General features: G+C 40.6%; 1 protein-coding gene across 1 annotated transcript; it reads left to right on the top strand.

Moving 5' to 3' along the window:
• Positions 1-502: 502 nt before the first annotated feature.
• On the top strand, positions 503-8,627 carry LOC18421525 (uncharacterized). The gene is made up of 2 exons (XM_006826271.4): positions 503-1,656; positions 8,267-8,627. Exon 1 carries the CDS (start codon positions 814-816, stop codon positions 1,651-1,653), a length of 840 nt encoding a protein of 279 aa, XP_006826334.1. The 5' UTR covers positions 503-813; the 3' UTR covers positions 1,654-1,656; positions 8,267-8,627.
• Positions 8,628-11,242: the final 2,615 nt, after the last annotated feature.

Genomic DNA, 11,242 nt, shown 5'->3' with positions numbered 1-11,242 from the left:
TGCTAAAAATTTATCAAATTTAACATCTCGACCTTAAGATATATGGACATGAGAAAAAATAAATTTCAAGTATTGAAAATAGTGCATCTTATTTGTAATGCATTTGACCGTTAATTTTCAAAAATTTAAGTACTCATAGATTTACTAGATATACACTATTATTAAAATTTTAAATTTCATAATTAGATATAAAAATAAAATTTTAAGCCATCACAAGGATTTTTTCAGTATTGAAACATCTTGCTACATTATTTGAAAGTGCGCCTAGTCTTATTGTTTAGGGTCTCGGCCTTATACATTAGTAGTGACTCAGCCATTATAAGTAAGCCGCACGCGGGCTCTTAACAATGGGTTTCCTTTTTTAAAGCTATATTATAAGGATTTTTACAAAATTGAAATATCTTTTCAAGGTGCGCCTTTTAGGGTCTCGGCCTTATACATTAGCAGTCAGGTGCTTCACACTCGGCCATTATAAGTAAGCCGCGCGCGGGCTCTTAAGAGTGGGTTTCCTTTCATTTGCCATCTAAGCTTTCGAAACCCGGAGACCCTCCCCTAAAACCCTAAAACCCTTACAGAGCCCCTAGAAATCAATGCCTTTTTCCAAATTTTCGAGATCCATGGCAATTGCCATGAAACGTTAGCCCCTGCATCTCCCTAGCTACAAGCCCGTTCCCTTCTTTAATCCTGAAAACCCTAGAAACTCGCTGTAAATCTCGTTAATTCATATCTATCCCTGCAACCTCCCAAAACCCTAGAAGTTTCATCCAAATCCCCGTAAAACTCTGAAACCCTAGCTGATCTCACTCTGCAACCATGTCGATGTCAAAGAGCTCCAAAATGTTACAGTATATCAACTATAGAATGAGGGTGACCATCCAAGATGGTCGCCAACTCGTGGGCAAATTCATGGCCTTTGATCGCCACATGAACCTGGTCTTGGGAGATTGCGAAGAGTTCAGGCGCTTGCCCCCTTCCAAATCTCAGAAGAAGGAGGAGAGAGAGGACCGTCGGACCCTTGGTTTGGTGCTCCTTCGAGGCGAAGAGGTGGTCTCCATGACAGTTGAGGGACCTCCACCACCAGATGAGAACCGCGCTAAGGCCGCGGGTGTGGCTCAGTCTGGGCCAGGCATCGCTAGGCCAGCAGGCCGAGGCCTCCCCACTGCTCCCATGGCCCACGTCCAGCAACCAGGCCTTGCTGGCCCGCCTCGCGGGCTTGGTGGTCCGACACCAGCTATGATGCAGCCTCAGTTAACCAGGCCTCAGTTATCAGCTCCTCCTATTACCTACCCAGCAGGCCAACAACCTCCAGTTATGAGGCCACCTCCTGCTCCCATGCCTGGATTTGCACCTGGCCAGCCCATGCCCATGGCCCGGGGGCCTCCGCCTCAGTTTGGTGGAATGAGGCCCATGGGGCCTCCTGGGCCTGGTGGGCCTGGATTTGCTCCACCGGGGGCTCAGTTTGGGCAGAGGCCAATGGGCCCACCTCCACCACCTCAGATGATGCGAGGCCCTCCTCCACCAGGTAGGCCTGGAATGCCAGGTCCGCCCCCAAGGCCAGGGATGCCGCCGCCCCCACCAGGTGGTGGGGTGCCGGTGTTTGGGCCTCCAAGGCCCGGGATGCCCGGTCAGCCCCCCAATCAGCAGCAGCAGTGATAGGTATGTTGTTTCGGTTTAACTTGGATTTATTATGCTTTTGTTTGAAATCTATTTTTTTGTACTGAATATAGGTAAATTTTGTGTTGGTTGTTATGAACTGGCTTTTGTGGTGATTTTGTTGTTTAATTTTATTTATTTGGTGAAAAATAGGGACTTTCAATGTTGTTTTTACTCTCAAATTCTGGTACTGGGTTTGGTTATGGTTTTGCTGGAATTATAGTTGTTCTTGGCTAGTGTATTGAAAACAGGTGAATTATTTTGTTTTAAAAAATATTAATCTCATGATGATAAGAACATCTACTACATGTAGAGTAACAAAAACCCCTAATGCCTAGATCTAACCGTTTATCCAATGGAGGACCTAGGTTCACTATGTTGGGAAGACTGCTTTTTAGGGTGTATTTTCCTTCTTTTTTTTTTGAGATTGTTCATCAGGATGAAAGGAGTATATGTTTTAAAAAATTTGGCTCAGGCTATTGCATCGGTGTATTTAGAGACAATGGGAGATGACTGAAAAATTGCAGGTACACAGGGCAACACTTAATTAATTATCCAATTTTTTTGGAAATAAATGTGACAATATATTAAATATAAGATAGTTGTTACAAAAGACTCACGAGGAGTGAGTAGAGGTGCTCACAAAAGGAACAATAAACATGTAGAGTAACAAAAACCCCTAATGCCTAGATCTAACCGTTTATCCAATGGAGGACCTAGGTTCACTATGTTGTGAAGACTGCTTTTTAGGGTGTATTTTCCTTCTTTTTTTTTTGAGATTGTTCATCAGGATGAAAGGAGTATATGTTTTAAAAAATTTGGCTCAGGCTATTGCATCGGTGTATTTAGAGACAATGGGAGATGACTGAAAAATTGCAGGTACACAGGGCAACACTTAATAAATATCCAATTTTTTTGGAAATAAATGTGACAATATATTAAATATAAGATAGTTGTTACAAAAGACTCACGAGGAGTGAGTAGAGGTGCTCACAAAAGGAACAATAAACATGTAGAGTAACAAAAACCCCTAATGCCTAGATCTAACCGTTTATCCAATGGAGGACCTAGGTTCACTATGTTGGGAAGACTGCTTTTTAGGGTGTATTTTCCTTCTTTTTTTTTTGAGATTGTTCATCAGGATGAAAGGAGTATATGTTTTAAAAAATTTGGCTCAGGCTATTGCATCGGTGTATTTAGAGACAATGGGAGATGACTGAAAAATTGCAGGTACACAGGGCAACACTTAATTAATTATCCAATTTTTTTGGAAATAAATGTGACAATATATTAAATATAAGATAGTTGTTACAAAAGACTCACGAGGAGTGAGTAGAGGTGCTCACAAAAGGAACAATAAACATGTAGAGTAACAAAAACCCCTAATGCCTAGATCTAACCGTTTATCCAATGGAGGACCTAGGTTCACTATGTTGTGAAGACTGCTTTTTAGGGTGTATTTTCCTTCTTTTTTTTTTGAGATTGTTCATCAGGATGAAAGGAGTATATGTTTTAAAAAATTTGGCTCAGGCTATTGCATCGGTGTATTTAGAGACAATGGGAGATGACTGAAAAATGCAGGTACACAGGGCAACACTTAATTAATTATCCAATTTTTTTGGAAATAAATGTGACAATATATTAAATATAAGATAGTTGTTACAAAAGACTCACGAGGAGTGCGTAGAGGTGCTCACAAAAGGAACAATAACAAAAAATAAAAGGTAAAGAAATAGAGTAGAAAAGAAAAGGAGAAAATTTTTAAAAGAAAAATAACAGGCAAAGAAGGGGGGACGGGTTAGAAGAAGTCATGCAATAGAGAGCAGTGTGAAGGACAGAGAAAAAAGTAGCAGGAGGGGAGAAGAACGTATGTGAGAAAGAATCTTGGAGGAGAGAGATATAGAAAAAGAGATGAGGGAGCGAGCGGGGGGAGGGGTGAGAAGAGATACGAGAGACAGCAGGAGGAGCGACGAGACGAGTTATGAAAGAAAGAAGACGGGAAGATCAAAATGGGGGGAGTTGAGTGCTCCATATTTGGCATGCTGGTTAGCTTCTCTATTACTTGCTCCACGAATACAGTGTGACTTGTAGCAGCATGCTAAGCTAGTGAACGTGGTAAAATATGTGAAGATAATGCCAAGGGTTTTGCAGAATTCGAAGCCCAGGCAATTACGTTATGAGAGTCGGCTTCTACGATGAGGTTATTGTCCTAGTTGAGATAAATATTTTCAGGGCTTTAAGTAAAACTGTGGCTTCTGCCCAATTTGAGTCATCGTAGGCAATTTGAGAGGAGAAATAAAGCAATGTGGCTAGTTTGCATCCATAAAAATGCCACCCACATCGCAGGGTCTTGGATTGCCTGAGCAACCGTTAATGTTCACTTTGATAATTCCATGGGTGGATGGTTTCCAGATGCCTGAATGTGTCAACCTTGGTCTCTTAGAGTTGGCAATATTGTGTCAGTTGTAATCGAAGTCCACAATTGAGATACCTCTGAGGATTTTCCAGTTGGAAGCCCATAGGATGGCAAGTGCTTTAGCCTTATTAGCAGTGGTAACGACAAAGTTCTTGTTGTCTCTAAAAATTTGAGAGTTTCGTTCTTTCCAAATGGATCAGAGGGTGGCTTGTGTTGATGAGTGCCACATGAAAATCCCAATTGAGGATAAGGGCATTGAAAAGTGGGCAGAAAAGAGGTTGAGGATATCAGGTGGGGTCACCCATGTGTAATTGAAGTCGCCTAGATGTTTTTTCCACGCTCTTTGAGCGTAGGGGCAATGGATAAAAAGGTGTGGATGAGTTTCCTCCCCCTTTTCACATAAGACACGGTTGGCAAGAATGAAGCACCTTCTTTGAAGTTCATCAAGGGTGAGGTTTCTCTGTGAAATGGAGAGCCAAGAGAAGGCTTGAACTCTAGGTGGGCTATCAATTGTCAAAGCTTTGTGCTGTTTGGAGGGGTTGGGTGACATTCGGGAGATATTGGCTAGGTAGAAGGATGCTACTGAGAAGTTGCCAGATGGATGTTTGGACCTAATGGGTCTATCAGGCCCTGTACCATTGACAAAAAAGTTTGGTGGGTAGTTGAGCAAGTTGAACAAGAGTTGGAAGTTGGAACTCATTCTTGGTAAGGGCTCTTTTGAATAAAGGTGTCAAGATTTGTTGGTTTTGGAAAGGCTAAAAGTAGGAGGCCATGACAACATTAGGGTCAAAAGCAAGGGAAAAGATGTCTGGCCAAAGGTCCTTGAGTGTGGTCCTTGAGTGTGGTATTCCTAATCCAGAAATGCTTCCAGAAAAAACATTAGATCCTGAGGCTACTTGAAAGTGAGTAAGCGGATATTCAGTGTGTTGGCTTGCGGTTGAAACAAGAAAGATAACTTGGGTTCACAATTGTTTGGTGAGGCGGTGGTGGGTGGGTTGTGAGCTTTTTGTAGGGCTTCAAAATAGGAGATTTAGAAGGATGCAATGGATTGGATGTTGGGTTGGAGGTGAAGGTTTCAAGAGGGTAGGGGTGGGTTTGGGTTTTCCTGCGAGCCTGAACGTAAGTAAATGCTTGGGCTTAGGTGGGTAAATCTGGTTGTGGTAGAACCGATGTAAAGGCGGTAGTTGAGGAGTAAAACCGGACTTAGCAAAGCTAGCGGAGGTTAAAGAGGGAGGGATGGCAGTAGAGCACATCGAGAGGTAAGGGCTAGATGGCAGTAGAGCACATCGAGAGGTAAAGGGATAGATGGCAGTAGAGCACATCGAGAGGTAAAGGGATAAATTGCTAGGGAGGGAGAGTGTGTGTGTGTGTGTGTTTGGTTAAAGGCAGTCACCATGATTGCTGGTCCTGCTGGTTCATTTCTCGAATATCCTCCCTTTACTTAACTTTCTTCTCCCCACTTCTTTCCCAGTCATTCATTAATATCTCACAAATAATAAATTCTTTTGAGCTGAAATTTTGTGTGCATAAACTAGACTCAAAAGTACTTTCCGTGTTAAAAATTTCATTGAAATCTGATGTAATATTGTCAAGAACCAGATATTCCGAATTCTTAGATACAGTTTCCTTTATTTTTTGTTTGAGATTGCTCTTAGGGATGAAAGGAGTATATAATTAAAATTTTGGGTCAGACAATTTGTCAGTGGATTTAGAGATAACGGGGAGATGTGTGAAAATTGCAGCTATGGAAGCACTCAATTATTCATGAATATCTCACAAAATACAAATTGTTTCGAGCTGGAATTTTGTGTAAATAAATTGGATTCATAGTAGTTTCAGTATTAAAATTTTCCTTGAAATCCGATGCACTATGGTCAAGAACCAGCTCTCCAAAGTTGTGTTTTCTTCTGATTGGTAGCACAGATAGTTGCTCCCAATTTTAGAGTGAGAAATTAACACTGTGTTGTTGGACAGTTGGAATTCTTCTAGGGTCTCAAACTCACACAAGGGGAGATTCAAGGCAAAGCCTATCGAGGTTGAGGTCAATGCTCTCTCTATCAGGTGGTTAACTGGGTATGGTGATTGAGAGCTTCTGGTGTAGACCCCAAGTCCCCTAGATGATACCCTCCTTGGGCTCCTTAAGCTCATAAAGTGGGTTCATTAGACCACTATATAACTGCTAGAAGGTCCCATGTCCGTCCTTCTTAGTCATGAATGCAAGAGATGTTTGGTTCTTCTCTCCTCCTCCTAGGACACATCCCATGTCCGTCCTTCTTAGTCATAATGCAAGAGACGCATGGTTCTTCTCTCCTCCTCCTAAGACACATGTGGGCCTCACCTTGTTTCATGCAAGTGAAACGTGCCCAACATAAACCTCCACTTGTTATTCTAGCAATCATTGAGTCTATTTCTCAATAGTATAACGAGTTCTAGGCCAGCCACTTTGATAGGGATCTTTTCTTCTCTTGAGGACCAAAAGGTGAATCAACTCAAGTACTTGTATGTTGGGAGTTGAAACTGCCTTTAGGATTCTTTAGAGGCTGGAGTAGAAATATGTGCAAAACTGCACTTATCTGTGCATCAAAACAGTAGGTTATATTCTTTCTTAGAGGTGGAAGGTGGGAGTCTTGACCGGACACGATAGCATTGGTGGGGACCGAAATTCCTAAGAAAAATACCTTAAAAGGCTTTCAATCTAGTGAAGTAGCATCATATGCATTAATGCAAGTCATGCAAACAAACAGCCCCTTAGGTCTCACCCTCCGATGAGAAGCTTCCACGGTGTTGAAACCCTCCTATTTAAGAAACGACGCTTATCTGTGCTTTCAAGTAGCCCGATTGCTCTGATGGGAAGCTTCCATCATGGTAAAATCCTAACCTATTTAAGAATCAATGCTTATCTGTGCTTCCAAACAGGTATAGTGCTCTTGTGAGGGCAGATATATCTTCGATTGTGCGCAACCAAAAAGGGCTACACCGAACACTCCTCTTCTCTAGGCTATAAATTTGGGCATATGATAACGCATTGGAAAGCTGTCGTCGAGCTCTATAACTTCGAAACTACCCAAGATGGTCGATCAAAAAAGTAGAGGAATCCCTCTAAAGTTCATTCAAGGTTCTGAGTAAAGCAAAAACCTAAATCAAACAGAAAATCCGACATATCTAAGGTGGCTGCCGGCCCAAGCTTCGTTATGGTTACTTGTGAACCATGTCAAATGAAAGCTTCATCACAAGGAAAAGGTATGCTTCTTATGGATTTCAAGTCTTGGTTGCCCAGACTTCCACCAAGGGCTTGCACGTATCTTGTTTCGGCCAAGGTATCTTGAGTGCTTATCTAAGGCTTCTTCCAGGCTGCATCTTATATTTAAGCTGATAAGACCATCCTCCCTTCAGCTATAGGTGACTGCCTCTCCCTGTTCAAAGACATGATGATCATTGGTGTTTAACCCAACCTAGGCAATTCATCAAGGAGATAGTGCCCATCCTGTTTGTATTGATCGGAAATTCACTTTTACGGAGCCACTGCTAAATATTTAAGCTCATAAGCATATAGGACCATCCTCCCTTCGGCTATAGGGGACTGCCTTTCTATGTTCAAAGACATGATGACCATTGGTGTTTATCCCAACCTAGGCAAGTCATTAAGGAGATAGTGCCCACCCTCTTTGCATTGACCGGAAATTCAGGTTTACAGAGCCACTGCACAAGTCCTAATCTTGGTTATGCCCATTCATGCAGGGCCATGGATGGCTATTCTTTGGAATATACCAACACAGAGTCGAAAGGCAACTTCCCCTAACATGGTGTTTGCAGGAGTGACATCATTTTATTACCACAAAATTGTTGCATGGAATCACTCCCCTCGTGCATACCTGCAGGCGGGAATGGGTGGGGAGGGGGAAAGTCTATGTTGGGGTTTCTGGTGATATGTTCTGACATAACTTGGTTTTTTTATGCTTTTCCTTCTTTGGGTTCTTAGTGAGATAGGTAAAAGTTCTATGTTGGTTTGTCCATGGCAGAGGTAAACTTTGATGTTGATGCTGTGCATGAAAGAAATTAATTTTTGCTGTATTGTGAGGTGTCAAAGTGATTGTTGTATCAATTTTTGATGTAATATTTTCTTTTAACTCACTCAAAAAAAATATTTTCTTTTAAATTTTCTAATGGCTTATTTGTTATTCCTGTTTTGAATCGTAGATAATTTTTTGGATGGATGAAGTGGCTGATTTTGCGTCATTGTTGAAGGACTAGAGGTCAATTCATTCTGGGATCTCGAGTATGTTTGTGAAGTGTATGATCATAGGATTCAAAAAAGAAAAGAGAATCATGCATATTGCTCGTTGCAGTGTGATCTTTTGCGGATAAGTTTTTATGCGAGATGTTTGGTGGGTTTTTTGGTGCACATTGTTCACGTAATCTTTTGGTCATTGTTTACTTTTTGGATCATCACTTCTTCTATAACCGTGAAATGATTAGTTTTTTATTACTACTGTTGCAATGTGCATGCTAATGCTTATAGGACATGAGCACACTAATACTAATAGAACATTGACTTGGATGTGTTTGGTGTTGTTTGATATGTAGATTTCATTGCTTCATATTTACATACCAACTAATGGGTTTCATATCTTTTACATGCTAAACTAATATGATAAATCTCAGAGAGCATATATGCATTTATCATTATTGACAGCCCATTGCCTACACTTAAATGTGGATTGGAGTTTCTTACAAATTATTTGATAAGGTGTGTTGAGCTAATGAAATTATTTGCTTGGAATTTATGATATTCATGTCAGGTTAAGTCTCCATGCACTTTTACCATGGAGCGATGAGTGACACTCACAGTTCATTATTTATCTGTGTGTGTGCTTGTGTGTGCTTTTTTATGCTTGATGAGTAACTTCAGGTTTTTTTGAGGAATCTTAGCTAATGGAGCTTTTAGGCTTTATGGGATGGGCTTATATGCATTTGGCACTGGATATGTTGAGAATGTTTCTGTTTATTTTTTTGAAGAAGTTTAACTTTATATTAATAAATTTAAGTGTTATACAAAAATCAGAAGATAGCATCCCACAAATTGGGTGCTTAGAACACAACAGTAAATTTAGAGAGGAGAGAGAGGAGAGAGACTTAGAGAAGGGAATATGTAGAGTGCCTGCGTAAAATAGCCTGAAACAAATAAAAGAAAGAAATACAAAATCTTCAAAAGTTGCTGGACTGACTTTGTAGTAGGCTGCGTGTCTTTGAACCTTTCTGGCATTGTTGCAAAGGGCTCAGGAGAAGAGTGGTGATAGATTTGAGAGGGAGATAGTTGGAAATGGAGAGCAGCAGTAAGATGGTAGTATTTTGAGTCCATATGTACCTATATAAATATGGCAGTCCATATGTAAACTTGTAGACATGCCATGTTGGGATGAAACTTGGATGACATGTAGGAATAGCGTGTCAATCAGATGTCTAGGCATGACGACATGAGATACCAGAGAGAAAATGGCCTGCCTGGTAACATTGATCTCATCTTCCAACATCTCATTCTCTTTATCTCTGCTAACTGTTTGACATCCTAATGTTCATTCAACTCACCTCTCATGTAGCTGATTTGTTTCTCAAATCTTTCTTTTCTCTTGATCGGTTCAATTCTTTATTTGCTTCGTGTTTCTCTTGTTTTCCTGTTTTTTTTCCTGTTATGTCATTTCTTTCACCTTTCCTTTTGTTTTGTTCTATTTTCCTTGATCCTTTTTACCCTTTTGGAGGCAGATAATTATCCACCCACCTATTGTTTTTTATTCTTTCACTCAAAACATGGGTGGCATTACTGATGGGATTTCCTGATACAAGCATCTACTGTGTTAACTGCTACTGAACAAGAGAGCCTACTGATCTGCCGTTTTTTTTCTTACTCTTTTTTTAGAAAAAGGGTTGTCTTTCATTCTATTTCTTCTGTTCTCTCTTCTTTGCCTTCTTCAATCAGATTTTTCTGTTCTCCCTTTTTTTTGCCTCTTCTCTTATTTCTCTTGTTTTTTTCATTTCTTCTTTGCCATTTCTTTTTATTGTATTTGTCGGTACCTTTCGGTTGTCTGTAACTTTCCTGGACCTTTTACCCTTCACTTTCTTTTTCGTGCTCCTTTCTGATATCCATTTCATTTCTGAGCATCTATGTTGATATTTTTTGTTCGTGTTACTTGGAATTGAGTTTGTGTGGCAACTAGGAAGATCAGTCCTGAATGCTTGGATTAGTATTGATGCTTGGCTCTTTCTAGCTTTGTAGAAATGAATGGTCTGGCTAGACCATAACGAGGCCCTGTGGTTGGGAATGTAATTTGTTCAAAAAAGTCGATTGATGAAAGACAGGTGGTTAGTGGTGGTTGGTTTGGGATTTGAGTTGAGGATTGTGGTTTCTTGGGTTACGGATTTGCATGGAAGTTTTATTGAGTAAGTTTGATTGCTAGGTAGTTTTGATGATTTGGTAAGAGTAGTCATGGTTTCTTGGGTTACGGATTTGCATGAGAAGTTTGGTTGCTAAGTAGTTTTGATGATTTGGTAAGAGTAGTCGTGGTTTCTTGGGTTACGGATTTGCGTGAAGTTTTATTGAGAAGTTTGGTTGCAAGGTAGTTTTGATGATTTGGTAAGAGTAGTCACGGTTACAAGGTCACAGTGGTTCAAAATTTGCCTGCGAGAGGTGTATCACCTTGGGAGGCGTGGCCTCAAGGCTCCCTGAAGGTCATCTTCAGGTTTTGGTCTCGTTTGAGATCTTAGTTTCCTGTCTGGGTCAATGGATGTTGAAGTTGTGGTCAAATTTGGGACAGCTATTACTTTAGTGGTATGCATGCTCATATGAAGCTTTCAGAACTTGTCGCCTACACCCTCAGATTCAATATCTATCTTATACCTTTCGAGCTTAGAGAAAAAACACACCCATTATGAATAAGTGTTTATCCTCAAAAAAAAAAATACAGGTTACTAATGTTCGGAACTGTGAATCACCGAGTTGTGTGAACCCATAAGAGCGAGCTATTGATGAGACTGAGGGCCGTGACCATAGTATTGGTGGGTGTGCTAATTGATTTTCATGACATACTAGTTATTATCAAGTCTTTGATGACGCACTTCCAAATATTGGTTAAGGATTCACTGTAGAAATGGGGATGGGGATATTTTGTTGTTTATGCC

Source organism: Amborella trichopoda, chromosome 3 (assembly GCF_054954075.1).
Source record: "Amborella trichopoda isolate Santa Cruz 75 chromosome 3, AtrichopodaSantaCruz75HAP2 v2.0, whole genome shotgun sequence".
Lineage (NCBI taxonomy): Eukaryota > Viridiplantae > Streptophyta > Magnoliopsida > Amborellales > Amborellaceae > Amborella > Amborella trichopoda.
The sequence above is the reverse complement of the archived record's forward strand: the minus strand, read 5'-3'. Positions and strand labels throughout refer to the sequence as shown.

Bases quoted from the DNA above. Each gene is read 5' to 3' on its own strand.
- LOC18421525 (XM_006826271.4), top strand. From the start codon at position 814: ATGTCGATGTCAAAGAGCTCCAAAATGTTACAGTATATCAACTATAGA.